General features: G+C 23.2%; 1 protein-coding gene across 1 annotated transcript in view; it reads right to left on the reverse strand.

Annotated features, from left to right (window-relative positions):
• Nucleotides 1-677: 677 nt before the first annotated feature.
• LOC145832584 (protein Wnt-7b-like) overlaps nt 678-24,794 on the reverse strand; it is a 31,129-nt gene continuing 7,012 nt past the window's right edge. Inside the window, exons 2-7 of the mRNA XM_082939897.1 lie at nt 6,355-6,584; nt 4,382-4,469; nt 4,052-4,116; nt 3,508-3,595; nt 3,181-3,241; nt 678-728 (exon numbers count right to left, since the gene is read on the reverse strand). Coding sequence (XP_082796023.1) covers nt 678-728; nt 3,181-3,241; nt 3,508-3,595; nt 4,052-4,116; nt 4,382-4,469; nt 6,355-6,584 — 583 coding nt within the window. The remainder of the gene's footprint in view (nt 729-3,180; nt 3,242-3,507; nt 3,596-4,051; nt 4,117-4,381; nt 4,470-6,354; nt 6,585-24,794) is intronic.

Here is a 24,794-nt window from a genome sequence, read left to right on the forward strand (position 1 = left end):
TAGATAAATAAAGGTGTTCTACTAATATATGCTAATAGAGTAGAAGTTTTTATGAATCAATGCTTTAAACAAAAAAAAATTATAGTACAATCTTATTAATATACAAAACTAACCACTTCTCTCTTGCCATTTGACTTTCTTACTTCGACGTGACACTTTCTACCTCTTGTACCTACAATATGCTTTCTTGGCTTAGCACTGCAGTGCATATTTGGTCTGTGAAGAGTCAGAATTACTAGCTCCTGAAGTGAAGGAGACCTCCTTGGCTTTGTCATGGTTTTCAGTTTAGCCAGTCTGGGAAAATAAAGCTTGTTTAAACTGAATTAAAATTACACTTGATTGACTAAATAACTATGCGAGTGAAAGTTTGATTATAAAAAGTTTGATTGTTGAATTAATGATCTAAAGTAATTTAGTTTTCTAATATATTTCAGCTGTAAAATTTTGCTTTTAAAGTATTTATTATTATTTAATAGAATACTTCAAAATTTTAATGGATAAACTTAAGCTATAAATTGTGGTCAAATTCAAAATAAAAAGATTGAAATCGGTGTATAAACAAAAAAAACTTATAAAGTTCACACCTTCTTGAGCGATCTCTGACGCTCTTCTTCAAATACTTCATTTTAAGAAACCCTGCAAGATTATGAAGGGTTGGAAGTTCATTCCAACAACTTCTAGATGAACAAGAACCTGAAGTTCCGTGACGTCATCATTTCTTTAACTGCCTGTAAAAATATATGAAAAAATAAACATAAATAAGAAAAAGAAAAAATTATCCTAATCTTAATATAAAAGTATGTTTGCTCTGAAGCTTTATTTTAGATAATTAATAGTGCTATAGAAATTGTAAGTTTTTTGCATTGAGAACTTTAAATTACTAAGAAAAACTAAGGATATATATTAAAAGACCATGAACTCTTGATCAAAATAAATGTTCTAGTTCCGATGTAGATGCAAATATTTGTATATATACATATTTATTCATATGTTTTTTAGTACGACTGAAGATGCAAACTTTTATCTTTAAACTCTAAGAAAAAAAGTATTGATAAATGTTAAAAGTATTTAAGAAACCTTTATGAAGTTATACTAAAATATTTTTAGCACATGTCTTAGTAAATAATATTTGACAACCACATTGTATATCTATATATATTTATATATTAAATTATCTCAAAGAAACTAATCTCTATGTAAATTTTAAAGTTAGTTTCAACTTTATATATAAATAAATATAAAAAACTAAAATGATTTAGTATTAACACGTTGCGTTTGAACAGTATACATTTAAATAATGTTTAATTTTTATACTTAAAATTAGTATATCAGAAGCTCTGAAAGCTTTTAGTTTATTTAGTTAATTTTTACATAGTTAACTTTCAGTCAATATATTGAAAATTTATTTATTTGACACTTTAATTAAATCATATAAAATGACAAGTTTTACCTTTTTAAATGTCTAATACTCTAAGAATTTTTATACTCGAACATATATAAATTCTAAATAAATAAAAATAATATTTTTAAGTAATTTTTGATTTGAATAAATTAAATTGTTTTTAGAGTAACATATAAGCTTTTAAAGATATATTATAGTTAGAAAAAACTTTTAAAACTCTTAATAAAACATATCAGCTGAATACTTCAAAATAAGTGAACTTTAATATTATTTTCCGGTTTATAAGCCTCACTAAGAAAAGTTGAATTAAAACTATTGATGTAATTTTAACAATAGTTTTGCGTTTTAGATTGCAATCTGATAATGAATTTAGCTGACTTTTGTATCATTTATTAATAATCTTGATATTTTTAATTAAATTTGATCTATCCATAATAACCTTAAACTTGTTTACTAAATAGTTATGATTGTTCTTTTAACTATATTTGTTAAAGCTACACCTAAGAATTTTTAAGCAATTTTAATTTGTTTATAAAAGCAGATGTAATATTAGATATTTTCTTAAAACGTTTCACTTCAGAATCAAAGTTTTAAATGTTTTATACTTAAAAGTAAAACTTATACAGAAAGCAGTAATAAAGTTAATCAAAACTCAAATTATTTCTTTCAGTTACTAAGTTTTGATTTTAGACTATAAAAAAATTTCTTTAACCATATTAATAACAAAGACTATTGTTTCTGTTTAAAGTTTACGGCTTGTAAATAAGAAACTACGTAATAAACATTGTTATCTTACTTTAAAACTTTAAGTTTTAATAAAAAATTAGAAAGTTATAATTTAGAAATTTTAAATTTAAAAAGCCAAGATATATCAAACAATCATAATTTCCTACAACGGAAACTTTCTCACAAAAAACTATTGTTGTTGTTTTTGGCTCAAAGATAGATTTTAATCAACTTCGAAATTATCTAGGTTCAACAATAATTTGAACATCTTGGATAACAAACTCAAAAATATTAACTTTCGAATTGGATTAAACTTTATCAAGATTTGTGTTGTATTTTAAGTTTAATTGACCATCTATTGTTAACTGATACTTTTTGTAATATATAAATTCTAGCTTACAATTTTTTATTAGATGTAAAAAACATTTATCCGTAAATAAATCATTGTTTTTCATTTTTATATTTCTAACAACCATTATAAGCCATAGATTTAACTTTAAAAGATAACTGAATTATAGCGATTATTAATTGTTTAGTTACTTTAAGCAGTGATTTTTAAAAATAGTTAAAAAATTCTTTTTATTTGTTTTACATTAAGGCTATAAATATAATAGTAAATAGATATTTATAATTTGAAGTTGTTCCTACGTTATACTTTTTTTGGATTGTTTATGATAAATAGTTTTGTTTAGTTACAATGAGATAAGCTTAATTTCAACTGTATAAGTATATAAATAATGTAAAATAAATTTTAAGTATGTAATGTTTAATTGAAAATAACTTAAAAGAAGTTTTTGTGGTATACTGTTTGTAACTATAAAATAGAAACATACTTTACAAGTAAAATGTTTGAATAAAAAATTAAAAAGTTTTAATTTTGTTGTTCTCATATGTAATTTGTTAAAATACTTAGTTTAAAACTTGAAAACTGGGTAAGTTGTTATATTTATTTTCTAAAACGTTTGTAAATATCAACTTAATTTGCTGCCTACATGCAAAAATATTAACACTATTACATATTGATACATTTGTATGTTTAAAATAAAACTTACATTTCTACCAACTTCGTAATTATGTCTGCTAACATGACTTCTTTTACTTCTACGTACATTTCTAGAAAATTTAAATTTTTTATAAGTTTAAATAACTTTTATTCTTAAAACAGTGAATTTTGTATTAGTTGTAGATATGGGTATATAAAATGTTTTATTTTTCATAGTTAAACAGCAAGTTATTTAAAAAAGCTAAATTTTATTCAAAGTATGCAATAAACAGTTTAACTAATAGTTCAACTACTAATGCATAAATTACAGAAGTATTTCTTTTACTATGTTTTAAATAAACCGTTATCATATTTCATTTCAATTTTATCTACCAACCTGCTTTTCAGTAATCTTGCAGTGTAGTTATTTGCATATGAAACTTCTTCATTACATTCTCCTGTCCATAAAAAATTACTTCGGCTTCCTAAGAAAATGTATAGTTATTTTTAAAAATATCATATGTAATTGTTTATTGAACTATTTAAAGTTAAAAATCAGAATTCGTTAACATAAGAAACTAGTGATCGAAAATTTTAACTGATCAACGAGTACTAAGCAAGTGTACTGCACATTATTAAACAAAAATTGTGATGTGATTACGTAATAAAAAACTTTTTTTCAATAATTTTAGGCACATTTTAATTTATAAACTTATTTCCTTTTTCTAAAGAGTTTTTCTAAGTACATAAAAGGAAACAAACAGCTACTCAAGTTAATATTATGTTGCTGTTTTTGTTGCTTTTCAAAAACTTGACAAAAATAATGCTGTTTCTATTTGAAAATATATAACAAACAAATACAAGTAATTTGTTTAAAAAGTGAGATCAAAGACAAAATTTGTAACAACGATCATAAATATTCTCTAAATTAGTAAAAAAACCTGAATTTCTTTGATTGGTACTTCTTGGTCTTTTTAATCTGTTACCATTACAATAACAAACAGACCTGAAAAAAGTATTTATTTGATATAAATGTTCTTGATAATTCATGAATTCCAAATTTGTAAAGAACTTAAGTTTAAATAAAAACTATTTAAAATTTTATATTTTACAAAATACATTGTGAAAGCAGTCTGCAGTTTAACTATTTACAGTAAAATATACTGCAGTGTCTTTGAACATTCTAGCTATTGTAAAAAATAATGAAAATACATTGAGTCGATTCATTTAATTAGAAATATTTATATAAAATATTGTAGAAAAGTTCAAACCCCATAGACCCTTTGGCACATTCTCTAAAAATTGTAGAAAACAACTCAGCTGATTTTACTGCGTGGTCGTATGCTAGTTCTTTTGTTGCTGAAAACAATGTAAAAACATTAAAAAAATCAAAAACGTAATTGTGAAATTAAAAGTTGTATTTTAAGTGACAGCTCAACTAAGGCTTTGAAAACCTTAAAAAATTAAATGCAATAAATAAAACTTTTATAGTGATCCCTTTAATTTCTAATTCAAAATATTTTCTTTGATTTTCAAATATCAAAACTATTCTTTAAAATTAAAAAATTTATCCTTGTTTTCCCTTCAAAACTGATTTAACTCAAATTCAATCCTAGTTTTAAAGAGTTTTTACAATTTATAATTAAAATATACATTATATCACTTTTAATTTAAATAACAAGAAATCTATATCAAAAGTTTAGATCACGAGAATCATTTTATTTACATCTTATTTTGGCATGATTCCAAGTTTAAAAACTAAAAAAGATATTTTGACTTTAAACTAATTAAACGACACTTTTTTGTTGCTTAGCCATATATTTTTGCTCAAAACTGAAAAATTTATAAATATTTAAATATACATTATACTAATTATTTCAGTTCAACAGGTAAAGATGTTTTCTTAATAATAACTGAGAATATTTTTTTTTAGAACTATGGTATTTCGAAAACAAAGCTTGTATACAAGTTTAAGTAAATTACAAAAAAATTCTAAACTATTTACGTCTTTTAACACCTTTTTTCTTATAAAAACGTAAAACTTACTAAAATCAAAAGATTAGAAGTTAACGTTTTCCCAAATACTTGTTGATAGTAAAAAGGCGTGTAAAACAAATATTTAAACTTGAATAAGTGTGTAGCGGATTAAAATAATCATAATTCAGATGAAAAGAGTTTGATTTATTGCTTTACAATAAACGTCAATAATAAAACTAGACTAATGAGAAAGTTTTATTCTTTAATTAGTATAAACCTATAAAGCTTATAAAAACTATGTAACGATTTTCTAGGTATTATATAGTTATACGTTTAAGTATTCTTTATCGATAGTTTTGGACAGCAAATATTTCTCATTTATAACTTTTTATGTTTAATAATTTAAAATAATTTTTTGATGAATAATTTTATAAAACTGTAGATTATTCATTTAAAAACAAAAGTAATCTAAACATAATAATCTCGTTTTTTTTGTTTAATATTGAAGTTGTAAGTAAACTTACTTATGTTAGTTAGAAAATAATTATAAAAGTATCAAAACTTCTCACAAGAACCTTTCCTATTTATTACTACTATTACGTCACAAAAATGTATATATTTTTAGAGACGTCAGTTTACTTAGGGATTTAATTCTAGTAAAAGGGTCATTTGTTTTTGTTCTCAATCTAATACTGAACAACCCCCAGACAGCTGTTTAAAAATTTGGAAAAGTGCCTGAAAAATTGCCACTGAATTTTTGATTTAAAAATAGCAATTAGATGGTGAAAAAAAACTTTTGTTCGTGAAAAATGAAATTTTGCTATAATTTGAAATATGTCTACTTAAAACAAAAGTAATGGTAAAGTTTTTAATTAAAAATGTTTGAAAAACATTTATAAAAAGATCAAAACCTTTGCTTAAGAAACTAACTTAGTTTACGACCGTTTAATGTAAACTGTTTTCAATCAAACTTACCAACTTACAATTAAAAATTGTACAAACATGTTAAAATAATTCAGATAAGTTTGTAATATTTAAGCATAAATTCAATAATTGTTTTTATTTAAAACATTATTAGCAAATTAAGAGGTTTTCAAAATATAAAGTACTATTGAATATTTCTTAAATTCTTCATTTAGCAAACACCATTTATTAACGGTAAAATGAAAATATTTGAGTACGTACAAAAATTCTAATATAAAGAGCAAAACACATTCAACAGTCAACAAACTTGTAAAAAATAACTAACAATGTCTAAACAACTCACGAATTGATAGTTCTTGAGAAAAGAACAACTTTTTGGTGTTGTTTCTATGGAAACAATTCCATCTTTTCCACCTGAAATGCCATTGACATTCTTCAGATGCCCTCACAATAGCAGTTGCCATAGAAACGAAAACTGATGGGTTGCTTGAACACATGGATTTCTGAAGCGGTGTTAGACCTGAAACTCCCTGACAAATTCTACTTGATACCAAATTTGTAGTTGAAGATGATCTGTATGTAAAAATGTGTAAACAATTAAGAAAATTTGTAATATTAAAACTGTATTGTTATCAAATTTATTGTAAAGTATAAATTCAGGCTGATACTAAAAAAACATCTTAAAACGTTGATAACTTTTAATACAGTGAAGTTTTTGAGCAATATTATACTTTAAAATAAAGTAATTTTTACGTAATTTTTTTTTAAAAACAGCTACTATTTAAAGAAGAATATATTCTAAATCATATTTAATTAAACATTTAACTAGTCAAAATATGCTTAAATTATAATTACAACAAAATGACAGAGTTATACCGTTAAATAAAATATAAAATAAAAAATCAAACATATTTACAAAACATTATTTATTTTTTTAAGTTTTTCGAGTCTAAAAACCTTTTATTTGAAACCTGAAAAATGTATTGTAAACAAAAACGTTTTATTATTTTTACGTATGTTTGTTGAATTTTATTATTAAATATTAATAAATAAATACCAAGTTATATCACTAAAATACAAAACCACAAAAACACAAAAATAGTAGTATAAAACTTAAGAAAATTATTGATTTAATACAGTCTATTTAATTATTAAATACAATAAACTGAATTTGTTATATTATTTTAAACTTTTTTAGAAAAAGAAAACAAAATTAAAACAAATATATATATTTTAAATAAATATAAATTCTCAAAATTTATAAATTACTTACATAATTTAAAGCTTATTGAAAGTGATTTTCTTAAATTGAAACAGTGTAAGAAATCAATAATATTGAAACTTAAATTACATTGCTGTCTAAGTAAGTTTTGTTATTTGAAAATAATTTTAGTTATAATAAGTCTAATTTGTTATTACAATAAGTTAGATAATATAGACATGGATTTAGAAATACTTAGTTAAAAGCTAATAATCTTTTGTAAAATATATATTGCAATGCCTAAGTTTATTGTAAGTTTTAAATGGAACTTTAAATAATCAAATTTTCTCACGTTGGTATAAGACACAAGCTATTCATAAGTTTGAAAACATGGGAAAGTGTTAAAATAGTTTTCAATAAAACTTAAAAGATTAAACTCGAACTTTTATAATCTTAGTGTTAATGCTAAACTAATTATTTTAATATGTAAACTTCCTAAAAACGCTCTTAAAATTACGAAGGCATTAAAATGTTGAAATAAAAAAATTGTAAATGAAAAATTTTCACAACGATTTTATTTAAAAAAACCAGACAAAAACAAATTCTCAAGGAAATGAGTTCTGAGGATTATTTGAAAAATCTATTTTATTGAAAGCATTATTGTAATACAGGGCAACAATTTTTCAATTACCATAACATAAACAAAAATAAAATCTAGAAAATTGTTATGAAAATTACTTTGTCTTATTATTAAATTATTACTTTCTTATATTCAAAAACCTTTTATCGAGACTAAATGTATGTTTCTTTGCTTTTATGTTAAAAACTATTATTGTCGCAAAATGTTTTTTTTTATTCTTATTTTTGACATCTGCTTGATTGATGGTTAAAGTTTATAAAATATTATTATCCTAAAGTTTTTCATAAAAACATGTATCTTATGTACAGAATACGAGTTTAACTGAAAGTCAGTTAAGGTAAGAAAGAAGTAAAAACCAGATACAAACTCGATGAGAATAAAAACTACTATAATGTTTAAACAACAATTATGAAAATTAAAACAAATATACATAAAAGGTTACTTTGTAGTTTGATACAAAATTTAATTGATATTATAATTTCTTAAGTTTAGTCGATAATAGAAGCCAAAATATTAAGTTAAGTCTAAGCCTTAAACTAACTACAGTTCAAACACAAAAACATAACGTTGTATAGAAATCGTTAATTTGTAAATACTTTGACATTAAAAAAAAAGGTAAAGTGTTTTTTTTTTTTTGTTTGAAACTTTTAACAATTCTAACTACTATATATATATGATAGGACAACAGTTTAATAAAGTTTTATATTTTAAGTCTAAAATTGTAAATGATAAATATGTGCAGATACACAGTTTTTAATCGATAATAATAAAATAATAGGTGTCATAAACTTTGATCAAAATCAAAGGTAATTCAAATAAAACTATTTTATACTGGTACTAAGTTTTAAGCACTGCTATCTAGAAGTGTGATGACATATGGTTTAAGTGTTGAGTTTTGAAAAAAAAAAATTTTTTGAAGATCAATGTAAAACATTTAAAGTTTGACGAAACAATTAAAAATTGATTTATTCAGTAGTTAGTTTAATATTTGTAGCATAAAGCACTGTGAAAAAAAAACATTAAATCTCATATTTTTTATACTATCTAACCGATTTTTACAGTTAAAAAAGTTATTTTAAACGTATTCGTTATCAAAGTTTAAAATCTTTTAAAGAATTTATGCTTATACTGAGATTTAACTCTATAATCGATATAAAAGTTCCAAAAGCTTTTTAAAAATGGTTCGTTTTATGTTTAAAAACATAAATATATTTAAAACCGAAATAAAAGTAAACATTTGCACAAATAAGGTATATTAAAATAGTAATTGTTAATACTAATAAATCTTTTTAATTAGAATATGCTGAACAAAAAATTTTAACTAGAGTTTATGACATTATAGAAAGTTATTCGAGTCGAATGATGTTAGTTTATAAATAATTACTACTTATTATATCATATACTAACAGTATGATATATCATACACTAATATAAATATGTATTTAGAAGTTAGCTAACGGGGTATTTAAAGTTAAGTACAATTAAACTTAGTGTTAGCTGATTTTCTTACTACTTTGTATTAAGTTAGCTTAAATTTAATTGTGGTAATTTTACTTGATCAGACTCACAGAGGCGTCTATTGAGTTAAATTTGTCTAATTATCTCATTTACCTTCTAATGTTGTAATTGGATTACTTTGTTATCTGTTAAAACTTTAGTGTTAATTGCACTTTGATTGTCGTATTGTAACTACTTTTTTCGTTTGAAGTTACAATAGTTCTTTTAGTATAAAAGTGTAAATTAAAATTACTGACATTTTTCAAATTAGTTACAACATTTGCTTTATAAAGTTTAGAGAAGACTATTGCAACTACATTATGTAAGAAATAAACTTTTTTTCTCAAACATATTTTAGTATCAATTAAAAACACTTGCAATATTGCAATTAAGTTATAAAAGTGAAATAGTTTTACTGTTTATAAAAAGAACTCGTTAGATAAATTTAAGGTTAAAAAAATTAAAAAAATTGACAAAATTAAAAACAAAAAGTTATTAAAGTTACTTTGTTTTTGCCTTAACATAAGCATTTTAAACATTTAATTATCTTTAAAGCTTTTATACAAAAGGTTTCTAAGCAGTTCTAAAATGTTTATGAAAAACGTAAGCTGGTCTTATTCATAATTTGACACATTAATAAATATTTTTCCAACTTACTTGTAAAAAGTTTGAGAGTTTTATAAGTAAATATGTTCATGGATTTAGAGTGAGCATTTATATTTGTTTTTGTAGAAGTTTAAAAACGTTAAAAGAACAAATAAAAAAATTAATATTTAAATAAATAAAATTATAACATTAACATAAAGAATACAAGCACTTTAAGAATTTTTAATAACAAACTACTTTAGTAAACAGATATAAAAACATAAACAAAGTATGTTGTAATAACTATTGTTAACAAAATAATTAAAATTCTCGTAAATTACTTATATTAAAACTAGCTAATAAATTTGATAATAACTTTTTTATCTTAAAGTATCCTACTATGGTTAAATCTGTATAAAACAAATTATAGCCCAAGAGAGAAAAAAAAACTTGAACTCTACTAAGAGTCACATTTATGAGTAAAAATAGATCTACCCGTATTTGAGAAATTTGTTCAAATTAATAAATATATTCTACTAATAATTATAATGTAAATGCTTGTTCACACACAATTTTCTCATAGAAATAATAAACAAGTAAGAAATAAATATTTAATGACTTACCTTAAAGATAAAAAAAAAATTCAAACTAAACATTTAAAATTAAAAAAACTACATAATTTGTAAATACATAGATAAAATTGTAAATTTAACAATATAGATGCTTGTTTTTATAAAAAATGTTTATTTTATATATAATAAAAACATTTTATTTACATATATAACTTTTAAATTTTATTTATGGAGTTTTACAAAACTAATTAGAATATTAATAAAATAAATTTTATAAATAGTTGCTAATGTTTTCTAGCTCATTACATGTTACTAAAGTTCAAAATCTTTAAGTAGCGCTCTACACCCAAATTACATACAAATAAAACAATGAAATATCTTTAAACCACGAGAAAATGTTATATTCTTACATGAAACTACTTTAAAATTTATACGGAAATTCTCACCGACTATAAATTAGATAAATATCACAAAATTCACCGAAAACATTTTTTGTTGCTATCAATATTTCTTTAACAATTATAATAATAAAAAATACTCAATTTTATCATAACGTCATAAAAGGCACCGATAAGTTGTAATGTCATCAAAATATTGGTTGCGATAACAAAAAAAATAGTGACATTAAAGCAGAAATTATTTTATTTAAAAAAGAACTCAGTATTCAATATGTTTTTGTTATAAATAAAATTAACATAAAAATGCACTTGAACGTTTGTATTAATAATTTAAAAGGCAAACATTTAGAGACAGTGTCGGAGCCTTTTATAAGTGGTGGTACAACATTTTATGAAAAATTTGCTCGCGGGCCACAGTTGATATAAATTATTTCTCGTAATCGACTTAAAAATTATTTTAGACTAAAAACGTGGTAATAGTGTGTATAAATGATTAAATTTTCAGTTGGAACGCACTTCGTGGGCCCCAGATTATAGCTTCTAGGGCTCTACTTGACCCGCAGGCCGTAGTTTGCCGACCCCTGGTTTAGATTCTCAAGAAATGCTAAATATTTTTACATCTTGATAAAAGTAATTTTGACAATTTTGTAAGACAAATAACTTCTTTAATATACATTTTATAAGAAATTTTAAGAAATTAAAAGCTCTGATGTAGGTTTTCTCGAACCTAGCAATATCGCTTTGATTGGGTACTAGGGCAATTAACTATACTTTTGAAAAATTACATGAACTTTCAACTGATATGGGGCGACAACTTTAAAAGGAGAGACTTTGTGTAATTTCATGACAATTGGGTGATTAAAAAAAAATAGAAAAACAATTGATTTAGCTAGATGCAGCGTAAAAACCTAAAATAAACATAGTAAGTTATTTTAGTTTTTCATTGATTTTTAATTTATTTCATTGTATATATAGATCTTAATGAAAGTTTAAATTTAATAAGTGCTTTTTGTGAAACAAAAAAAAATGATATATTAGAACTAAATTTTTCGGTGGTCTTTGTATAAAGATGTAAGTTGCTTAATATTCCCGCCTACAACTTCCATGAAAACCATTCAAGCATTAACTAAAATAATTCAAACGTAAAATTACGCGACGTTGAATCAACTAACTAAGTAAAAATTGTTTCAAAACCAAAACAAACATTTATGTACGTAAAACTGTTGAAACGTTAAGTTCATCCGTTTTTTCTTTCCTTCACAGTTAAATAGAAAAACATACTAAACTATAACTCAATAATTGTTTACAACCAACATTCCAAATATTTAAACTTACTTTCTTTTGTTAAAAGCGGTGCCAGACCATAACAAGCATGGAAATTGAAATCATTGAAACGTAAAAAATTAAAGTTCATATAATTAAAGTAAACAAAATTTTTATAGAAGATTATTTTCAAAATCAATTCTTAGGAAAATTGTTATGTAAAAACTACGAAAAGAAATAAATAATTACAATTTTCAATTACAGTTTTAACTCTAATGATATTTGTTTTTAAACTTTTTTTCATTTATTTTAAAATACCTATCACCTAAAATTTAACTAAAAAGAATTGAAGTGATTAAAGTTTTTTTTTTGTCAAAACATAATAAAGTTGTTTAAGTTATCTTTATTAATTCATATCATTTTGTAAAGAAACGATATTTACTATTTACAAAATAATAATTATATTTGTGTCTAAACTTTAACTGAACTTATGTCAACTATGCTTATCTTTTGCTGTACACTAAAATTAACCAAGTATAATAACTACTAATGTATAAAGTATCTTAGAAAATTCTTGTCGTTAAAGCAAACTGCATAAAATAAAAGTCGTGAAAAAAAAAAACACAAAACATAAATACATTCGTATTTTTAAAATAAAGTATATTAAGTAATTTCATTTAGTAACGTCATAGTTTTAGTGTTTTTACATGCTATGAAAGTTGATAAAACTTCAAAAAGCAGCAAAATATTCTCAGTAAGATAAGTTTTTTTTTTTTTTAATGAGATGTTTTAAAAAAATTCTTTACTATTTTAATATGTAGTGCAAACTTATATTTGCTAGCTAAAGCTTTTATAAATAAAACAAAGTTAAAGTAATAAGACTAAAATAATTTATAATAAACTAAACTAAGTTAACATCATTTGTTTTCAATATAACTTACATAATGTTTAATATGAAGTTTTATGTGGGAACAAAAAGACCAAAAATCAATTTTTTCTAACAGTTAGAGCAATTACACTGTCATAATTAGTTTATTACGTCATGATAAATTAGGGTTTAATTAAAAGTTTCCTGTAAACACGTAAATAAGTGACATGTATTTTACCTATACAATGAGAGAAAGTTACTTTTTAAATAAATAAACTAGTTAAAACAGACGTTGTACTGTAAACTGATTTAAGTATTTTATAGAGCAAAATTTAATAAAAAAAAAGTCATTTCTTTTTTACGGTTTAAAAAAATAGATGGTTAGTAAAACGCTGAAAAACTTTGTTGTTTGAGTACCTCTAAGCAAAAAGAAGTATTACCGTTATGAAACTACAAGTGTCTCTATTATACGTCACTAATTAATTTGCACATAATCTGACTAAACTTATAAACTTATTTAAAGAAACAGTAAAAACTATCATTTTAACAGCGAGTTGTTACATGAGTTAATTACTAATTCCTGCTTTGTGCTACCAATAAATATGAATATGCACTAATATTAACTTTTTAAAAGTCAATTACAAAAAAAGTACGATAAAAATTTTAAAATAAACAAAGGTAATTCTGGAAAATACCTTCAAAGTAAAAACAAAATCATTGGAACAAAATAAGTAATAATCATACTTTGCTATCTAAAGCCAAAACTTAAATCAACAACTAATAAATTTGTTTTAGGATTTGCGCATTTGTGATTCATCATTCGGATTTAAACTTCGTTTTACTCGTGACAGTTTACTACTTTTGTGGACATAATTTTCGCTTTGTATGTTTGACTAGGGATATTATATTTAAGATAAAAGGGTGAATAAATATTTCCGGATGATAACAACTTAATTTTAAACGACTTTACCAGAAGGATATTTTTTAAAAACTTTGAAACTTAAACCCAATAAAAGTTATGAATGCATGTAAAGAACTGCTGAGTAATAATGTCCTTGCTAAAGCTAATTTTACTTAAAAGCAACAGGCTGATAAAATTTTGTTTTTGGAATTAACAAAAGATTTAACACGAGAACATTATTAAAATACAAATTGCCTTTTTAGCTTTTTAATTGGAATGCGTTTAATATAAGCACTAAAACTTGTATTTATATAACAAAATTCGTGTTCTGAAACAAAAATGTATGGATACAGAATAATATAACAAAGACGTCATAACTAGTTTTAAAACTACGATATTAGACAAAATAGGTCATCTAGGTATATCAGGTAAAAACATGTAAAACAAAAATTTTGAAATGTCCTATTTAATATTTAAAAATTAGTATATTACGAAATCTATTTATATAAAATAAGAAACAGCTTCATTTTCCTGCTTACTTTATGTTTTTTATGATTTCCTATTTAAGTGATATTATAAATATAGTATGCTCTAATTTCTTCAAAGCTAAATGTAGAGAATTTAAAATATTTGTTATAAGTAAACATAACTATACTTTAAGACTTAGTTATACTTTTTAAATAACTGAAATCATTGTTATACCTCAAACTAAAACATACATTTATATACACTGAAATAAAAACAGTGAATCTCAAAATATTATAAAAAGTTTTGACATTTTTAAACATTTAACCACAAACTATAGTCTTAGTTTCTACTCTAAATCCTTAACGAAAAAACTGTAATATTATGTTCAAGACAAGGTTTAAACTTGAAAAACTTCCAAAACGTCTAAAAACTTCAATTCTTCTTTAGCTTACTCGTTTTACAACCGTTAATACCAAAAATGTTTTGGTTTCACCTAAACACTTGTTAAAATATACGTTAAGCTTTATAACCAATTAAATTTTAATTTTACATAAACTTTAAATAACGATGTTTGAATTGGTTATGCTTCGTTTGCTGTTCTTAATATTTGACAGAGTTATTTTAAATAGAACTCTCATTTTTTTTAAATATTCAAAAATAGTACATATATTTAAATTAAGATATTGAACATTTTATAGTTAAAAGAAAAAAAAACTGTTTTGCAAATATCAACCCAGAACTATATGACAGTTTAATGAAATTCGACTAGATAATTTTTTGACGTTCGTTTTGTCAATATTAGAAGACTTAGAATGAAATCCTTCTTACAATCAATTGGTTTAAGTTATTCAAACAAATCTAAAATTTTAATCTGTTATGAATAAAAAACAAATCAACTAATGTGAATTGTTTTTTTTTTACTTTTTATGTCGTAGAAACTTGAAACAAAACACAAAAAAAAACATTTCCCAGTCGGTTAACGTTTCGTAGTTGCATTGTTACGTCATTTAACTTCCTAAGACATATCATAAATGGTCACATTTGAACGAATAACCAATAAAACACCAAATAAAACTGATGGCGTATGATAATTGAATTGTTTGTTAATATAATTTATTTTACTTTAACTATGCATAAAAAATTTAATTGAGTTTCAGGTTTTAATATTGAAAAGAATAAGGCTGTAAGAAAAAACATTTATTATTTTACTATAAAATTTAATAATGTCTTAAGTAATTAAATTAGTAATAGTTGGTAAGTGTTGAGTTTAACAACAAAATAAAAAAATATTTTCTAAAAGTTATTTAGTTTAATTGCATAAACAAAATTAAAATGACATTTTAAAAAGTGTTAGCTAACGAAAAATTTACGTTGAATTTGATAACACCTTATACTAGCATGATACCATATTTAATTTTAAAATTTATGCATAAATTAAAGAAGTAAAAAGGAGTGTAAGTTGTTAATTATGCTTTAACATTTTCAAACTTAAAAATGTGCAATTACTAAATATCAAAGTTCAAATTTTGTTCTATAATTTAAGTAAACTAATTTTCAAAGTTTATTAGTATTACAGGTGTAATTTTATTTCAGATAATTTGTATACACAAATGCTTGCTATACTGTTAGATAACACGAATTTTATGTTTAAAAATACAAAGTTATAAAAAATCAGCATTAAATTAAAAAAAATACATTGATAATATTGTTTTGATATTTATATCATAATAACAAAAGCTTGTTCAGAGTATTACATAAATATACTAAATTTCTTTTGCTTGATAAACTAATTTTATCTACGGTGTTTAAGAGGCTTAAGCTCTAAAATTTTATACAAATATAAAAAATTGCAATAAAAATATTTGTTAAACTTTGTTAAAGTTTATATACGTTATTATATATCGTTATAAACAGACTAGGTTACTTGGTTTTATTTAACAAAATATGATAAATTCACATGTTTTATTCCGCTTCATACTTGTTTAGATTTGCTATTATTTTTTGAACAACATTAAAACTTTGATCAAGTTTTATCAGTTAAAGGTATAAACTAAATAAATACATAAAACATATTTCAACATTGTTTTTTAAACTGGTATATTAATTTTAAGTGTTTTAAAAGAAAAATAAAACGGTAAACACTATAATTCAGCCATATGCATATTATCTTAATGCAAACTTAATTTTATTATGCTTTTTAAACCTCACTAACCTGCACCGAAGCACTAGTTAATTTATTTTTCAGTACAAAAAAATTTGAAGGTTTTATTACTATGGTTTAAAGCGTAGAAATTTAAAAACATCCTCTACTTGATTATATACTTCCGTTTTTCAATCAAAATTTAGCAATAAATTTGAGCTTGTTCAATTACAAACAACTCAATGACAAAACACTCAAGTTAGTGCAACTAAAAGAGCTACAGGAAGTTTCAAAAACTATTCCGTTTTTTCCAGACAAGCAAGATTTTACTTCCGATTTTATGGGTCATTATGAACCAACACAAATTACTACGTTTCGGGTTTCTACTAAAATGTTTTGATATCAGAAAAAAGTTTAAGTTACGCAGCTTAATGCGCGTAATGCATGAGAATTAATTTAGTGGTTTAGAGATGAAAATACTGAAGTCATTCTGTTTTTTTTTTTTACTTCGTACAAAAGGTGGTTGTAGTTTTGCATTTTAAATGTTATTAGAAAACAATTAAAAAATCATCATACCAGATCGATAAAATTGGGATCCGGTCGGTTCTGGATTAAGATTAAAATTTTAAACATAGAGTTATTAATTTTAATAACTTAGTTCATACTCATAATAAAAACAATTTTAACAGCGTCGAAGTTTTCATTAAAATAATATTGAAAATATTTTTTAAACCTAAAATTTTAAAAAGCAGACTTCTAAGTTTTTTTCGGAAAAGTTTCAAAGTTTAGTGTTTTAAAATAATTTATTAAAATATTAATTATTCAATAAGTTTTGTATATTTTACTAAACGATGTTCAAATCTTTATTTTCAAAGCCTATTTGGCGTCACGGAAATCATTTTAGTTGTTAGGCCTACTGATAAGTTGAATTAAATTTTTTAATTTGTAAGAGAGATTTATTTTTTAAACAGTTTCAGTAAAGTTTTATTTATAATTTCATTTCACTAACTGTTATTATACCATGAAAAGAAAAACTTTTACATATCAAAACTTCAAACTTATATTTCATCATACTAAAAATTAACTTATAAACTTGTTAAAAAATAACTACTTTTATTACATATTATCAAAAAATGTTGACTTGTTTATATCAAAAATGACAATAAAGTAAACTGTATATATCCAGTTTTACACGAAGAAAGTACATAGAAATCTATGTTAATGTTAGGTTTTTAAATAATGCAAGAACAGAAAGTTAAAACTTACATTTAATTTAGTTTATACATTGTACTGTCACTTATTTTATAAACAACTGAATAAAGTACACAATTAAACACTATTAATGTAATAGTAAAATATTGTAAACTTTAATTTCTTTATATGTTTTGACTAAAAAACTGTGCTTATTTCATAAAAATATGTGCATGTATAAACACTTGTGTTTTAGTAAACTACAACCTCAAATTAAATATAAAAAATTTAAATTTCTTACAAAAGATTTATAAAAAATTATAAAAACTTTACACTTCAACTCAGAATTTTCCTAGTAAAATTTTTGGGTACGTCTATTAAAGTATTTGATGTTTGAATTTTTCTTTACTTGCCCTATAATCAGATCACAAGTTTAATTTTTAATGATATGTTTCATTACTTCACGAATTGATTGGATTAGATTCCGTAACAAAATTTTAATTTTAAAACTTTATGTATTTTAGTATAACATTTTTAATGTTTTCTACTCAAAACTGTCATGAAATTTTTTTAATTATTTTTTTCTACCTAAAATTTTATATAAATTTTTTAAATTATACTTGATCTGCTTTCAAAATACAAGTGAATTTTAGTTGACCTCGTTTTTCGTTTAATATAACAAGATTAAAAGTTTAATTATCGGGAATTAAGTTTTAAGAGCATTAGTAATCAATCAAACTTCTTTTATTGCAAACGAACCTTACTGTATTTTTTTGGATAAGAAACAAATCAATTGAAAACTTGCTCTAAGGTTGTTTTAAGTAATAAACAAGTTTGTTCATTGACGTCACAAAGTATTTGTGTCGCTCATAAAACTTTATTTTAGTATTAATACAAACTACGAACAAAATTGAGTTTTAATTTCCATAAACCTACTTGACTTGCTATTTATTTTTTAACCTACGTCTAATTTCTAATTATAGTCAAAAATAAAGTAAATTGTAATAATATATTTTTAATACCTTTTTTGAAATATATATATATATACTTTATCAATAACTCAAATATATAAAACTAATTAAACAACATTTAAGTGTGTTTAAAAACATGAAAAATTTTATAATGAATTTTACATGGTTTAGAGTTGATGCATTTTGCATTAAGTGTTACTTTAATTACTTTCTGCTCATAAGCTTATAGATTTTAAATAGAAAAGTAATTTTATATATACAATAATCAAAACAATTTGAATTTAATTAGATATAAAAGCTGTTAAACTAAAGTTAAACACAGTTTAGCTTTAAAACTATATGTACAAAAACATCTGCAATCTAAGCAAAAAGCTATTAATTAATGTAGTAGGTTATTATTTTAACAAACAGAAATTTACTTTCTTTAAAGAAATTTTTTATTGTAGATACATAATAGCTTTTATAATTATAGTCTTCATTTTATTATTATTTATCTACCTTTAATTATATTCGTTCGTTACACAATTAATTGAAAAATTCCTTTTCTGTAGTTACTTTTTGATAAAATCAATAAAAAACTGTATTTAAAACAACTTATGTTCTAAGCAGTCAAAAAGATAATCGTTTCTAAATTGACAACCAATACATTTCTTTAAAAAATAATTCCCACTAACTCACTAATTTGTCATAATATAATATGTTGTAGGTTTCGTACTTGCAGTTGAAAAATGACGTTGATCTCTTTAACTTAGTTTTATCTTCTCTTTTTTTCTATAAAACTAACAAAACAATTAATTACTAGTATGCTTCGTAGAACTCACACGAGAAAAAAAATTAACAAAACAACTTGTCAGTAATGAAGGGACAACAAACAAACAAATCTAGATTATTTTTAATCCAATTAAAAAGTAAACCTTGTCCAGCTGACCCCAGATAACTTTTAAATGTTGATGTGAGTTCGTAGCCAACAACAACAAAGTTGTATTGAGTAGAATATCTAGTAAAGCTTGATTTTTTTATTATTCTTATTTGGCTCTGTACATCTTTTAAGAACTTGATTTTACACCGTAACGATTCAATGATGAGTTGATGTTTTTTTAAATATTTCATATAATACGTTTTCAAGTTAGCTTATCTTCATCTTTATGTTATTACCAAAATTCCAAAATTTACAAAACAACTTATAAAGTTTATACAGTCAACACATACTAAACTTAATTTTCTTATTATAGTCAAAACTTATTCAATAAGTTTTACATTAAATAATAACGTTTATAGATTTATATGTTATTTAATTCATAGGTTTATAATAAAAAAAAATTTAACAGAAATGTTTTCAAACTACATATTACATTTATTAAAGTAGCTATTTGAATTATAAAATTAAGTTTAGAAGATGTTTTGTTTGTTTTTAGCTACATTTTAAGGTACTTTAACTATTATTAAGTTTTTTTTATTAAAGACGAAGGACAAATTTTATAAACATATCATTAACGTTAAGAATTTATGCATTTTATGTTACCACAAATTAATTTGTTTATATATGATATTTTAATTTTCGTGACTAAGCTTATCTAAATGTTTCTGTCTATTTAAAACTGAGGTATTAAAATATAAACCTAAACATTCTCTCGCATTACTCACATTCTCTCATAATACTTTTTCCCGCGTTATTAATTCAATTTTTTGTGATATAACATCAATCACACATTTAATGTTGAATAAAGTTGTGTAGCTCGTTACGTTGATTGTTAATAAGTAAATTTTTCAAATTAACCTAAATAGTATATGTGGTAGCTGATTCTGATAACTTTATAAAAAAGTTTTTTTTGTGCAGTATTATTTTTTTTGCTTTGAGAACTAATATGTTGATTAGTTTGTTTGCTTAATTACTACTTAACTTAAATTTATCGCTATACTGTTTTTGATAAACTTAAAGGGTAATGATGAAATAAATTTAAACAAGTTTGTAAGCTTAAAAATAATAGTAATATATTAAACGTTAAAGTCACAAAAACCATAATTTACACAAAAAAAAAAACAAAAACTCGATAAGCATGGCATCTTTATATAAGTTCTTTTTTTTCAATAAATAACAATAAGTTTATTTTAAATTATAAACAAGTTTTTCTTTTTATAAAAATTATATTCTTGGTGCTATTAGAAAGCTCTGAAACAAAGACTTCTATATTTTTTTTTTTAATTTGTTCTTTGTACTAACGTTCTCAGTCGTTAGTCTGTGAAAAATTTTAAGTATTATGAAAAATTTAACAGTTTCATTTATTATGGTTACTAAGCAACAGAAGGTCGTAACGTCCATGACAACCACCGGTGTGACTTTCCTACTAACTATATATTGTAACTAGAAAACTACATCTCATACATTTGTCGGTTTCCACGCAGAATGTTGGTTGCCATGCAACAATATTAAACTTCCTGTTGTCAGGGAAACCAAATGATCACCTGAGTGTCAGGTTTTAGGATACTTTAGAAGTTTCTTGGTGAAGTACTATAAACCGGTTTCATGTGAATGATAGTAAATATTTTCTAAATACCTGTTTAAATAGTAGTAACTACATTTTTTCACTATATAAATAAAAAAATTATTGATGTTTTAAGTAACAGTAATGTATTATAAAGTAACGTCAATTTCAAAGTTAAAAGCACTTTAAAGTAAATTGGAGTTCTTTTGATAATATTTAATTTACAATTTGTATCTAACAGTTGTCATTATTTGAGCCAACAAAAAAGAACGAATAATTAAAATGTTCAACAATATATATAGAAACTTAAAGAAAGTAAGATTTTAATTACCCAAATAAATGGAAAAGTAATCTGAAATTGAATGCAATAACGACGTTTTCTTGGAAGTGTGCTCACAATTAGATAATTAATTTCAAGACTCAAAACTAATGTAAAAGATCCATCATTTAATATATAGCAATAATAGCAATAGTTCTAACCAGATTAATTTTAGTTGGGATATGTATACAGTTAGATGTTAGAAGTCTCGGTTGTAACTGCTAACAAATTGTAATTTATTTAGCTATTTAAAAACTTAAAACTTTACAAGTTCGGTATGTTTCTAAAGATTAATAAGTAAAAGTATTTTAAAAATAACTAGAATTGGGAATTTAAACACACAATTTGGGTGAGTGCTTTGATTATTTTTAAGCAAGTAAATAACATAAACATGTATATGTATACAACTTATTTAGGTTGTTTTATTTTAAATAATCAAGGATTGTTTTCTAAGAGTTTGATTAAAATTCTCGTTAAATGCAATTAAACAATCATTTAGACACGAGGTTTATCTTTTTAAAAAACAGCAAAAAAGAAACCTTAATTTGAATTATTACACTTGTCTTACTTTATAACTTTAATAAGCTTTGATGCGTGTTTTAAAAAATTCAAATCGAAATAAGAACGTGTAAATTAATTTTTGTTATAGTTTTAAATTTAAGCATGTGGAAGTATGTATATACATATTGGTTAAGAAATGATCACTTGTTTAGCTCAGCTACCGTGCGAACAAGTAGTCGGAAAAACAATTAGGTGATTCAGAAGCTTGCAGCCGCATAGCAGCCACATATAAATTGAAATAAAAGTTTTATAAATATTTTTACTAGACATTTGCACACTTTTAAGATGAAAGTTGAAAACTAGAATGGCACGCTACACTCCTTTTTAATTCTTTAACATTGTGTTTTTCGTTTGAATTTGAGTATTGCAGTGTTTTAAAATATTTTTGTTATCTATAAGATTGTAATATTTTTAATGGCCACACTGATAGTAACTTATATTATTTGCTTAGAAAATAATACTTAGGTTTAATGTATTAATTTTTCGCTAAATTGAAAAAAATTTAGGGTTACTGAAAATTTTAAGGTACTACCTCGTGCAGTAAATACTGATTTTTAATTTTTTCTGTTACTAACATTGTGCTTTTAGTATAACACTTCATACAAGTGTGTAAAGCTTAATTATATTAAGTCAACTGCACATCTAAACATTAAATCTTATATTAATATAAATACGTGATGTCATCTTTTATTGGTTTTAAATTGCTTATTTACTGATGTATGACAGATAATGTTATAAAAATTTTTTGTAAATTACTGCTTGATTATAACTGTTTATTGAAAACTAAATCGTTGACTTGATTTTTAAAATGATATTATCCTCCAAATATTGTTGTGAAATAAATGTATTTATTACTTTGTGTTATTTATATTTTACAGCACACATAAGCAAACTTTTTTAAAACAGTAAATTCACAGTTAACAATAAAGTTTTAACTTTTGCTTTTATACTTTAGAACAATTTACAACAATGTGGTGTTTTGCAAAGTTCTTAACATCTATAAAATTATTCAATAAAGTATTGCTATCAATAAATTAGTAAGTATTTTTAAATTACCAATATTTATACTTAAGTTATGCAAATATAAGCTTGTAATAAAACTTTAATAACACTATACGGGGCTAAACATTATTTTATACCGAAACAAGCGGAAACAATGTAAACGTCTACTTATAGGTGGTATCTTCCAATTATAACTGTTTAAGGTTGTTTACTGATTTAAACTTGATTTCTTCTTGGCAATGCTTGCTAACTTACAGCTACCCATACAAACTTGAACAAACTTTAATCCAATTAAAGTTTAAACTCTCAGACTGGTAAATTACAAAAACTACCTGTGTCTGAGCTTTTATGATCATATGAGCTTCTGTTATTTTATTTATAAAAGAAAAAAACTTAACATTAAAAACTGCTTTAAATGTTTAAACTTGATCTTATTTACAATGTTACTATTTTGCAGTTCATGTTAATCTAGTTAGAAATAACCAACTATAATTAACTACGAATTTGGTATTCATTGAAATTTGTCAGGAAGTATTAGGTCTGACACCTCTTTAGAAATCCATGTGTTCAAGCAACCCGTCAATTTTCGTTTCTATGGCAACCGCTACTGACATGGGCGTTTGAGGAATGACAATGACGTTTCAGGTTGTTAAAATGGAAACAACACCAAAGGGTAGTCTGCCCCCACTCTTGTGAATGTTTTTTTTAATGAAACACAATTTAGTATACAACAATTTTAAATAAGTTGCTTCGAACTATGTGACTTTGATTGTTAGTAATAACGTTAAATTTCAAAAGAAAAATGATTTTACCTTAAGACTTATGCAGACTATCATTTTTTAATTTTAAGTATTTAAATATCTTTCACTTTTTTCTATTAATTGTTAGTTAATATATTTATTAATTGAAAGTTCTGGCATGTTTACAATTCTAAATTGTGTAAGTTTGAATAAAGATCTAAACCGTTTTAAATTTTAGATTAAATTTAAAAAACCAAACATATACTTATTTACTTCTTGAAAAAAACTTCAATCCAAAATATTTCATATATTTTTTAATTTCAGAATTTTTGCAGAAAAGTTTAATTAAAAAGATTAAAAAAAAGTAGTTACTTTTATAATTCATCAGAGTTTTATTCGACTTACATAAAACTACAAAATAAAAATCAAAAATTGAAATATTCTGTTACTTAAAAAAAAAGATAAAAATAAAAAAAAAACGTTATAACAATTTTTACGATTTTTTAAAAAAGTCAAAGACAGAACTATAAACTTTTTTATTTCTTTAATTTTTATTTCAAGGTGAAAGAACAAACATTTTTTATGATATAGTTTTAACTTCAAAGTAAACTATAATTTGTATAATTACATATTTTACTTACTTTGAACATTTTTTCTAGTGTCTTGAAGCTATATAAATTAAGCTTTTATTTGTTATTTATGAAGCTAACCTAAGCAATTTTTTTCTTAAGGATTTATAATAAAATACAACACATAACGACTTACTTCTAAAGTTCTTTGTATTTTTTTAGAATTTTATACAAGTTTTCAATGTATTAATACTATAGTTCGGTACTTACTAAGTCCTGAACAAAAATTTTAAGTGTATCAGTATCCGTCTACCAGGTCTTTAGGTTTAACTTTTTGAGCGTTGTTTTTTTTTTTTTTATTGAATAAACATTACTAAAACTTTTTTTCAGGGTAAAAACTTTAAACAATAGTAA

The sequence above is a fragment of the Thalia democratica genome, chromosome 3 (genome assembly GCF_965202585.1).
Source record: "Thalia democratica chromosome 3, ktThaDemo2.hap1.1, whole genome shotgun sequence".
Lineage (NCBI taxonomy): Eukaryota > Metazoa > Chordata > Thaliacea > Salpida > Salpidae > Thalia > Thalia democratica.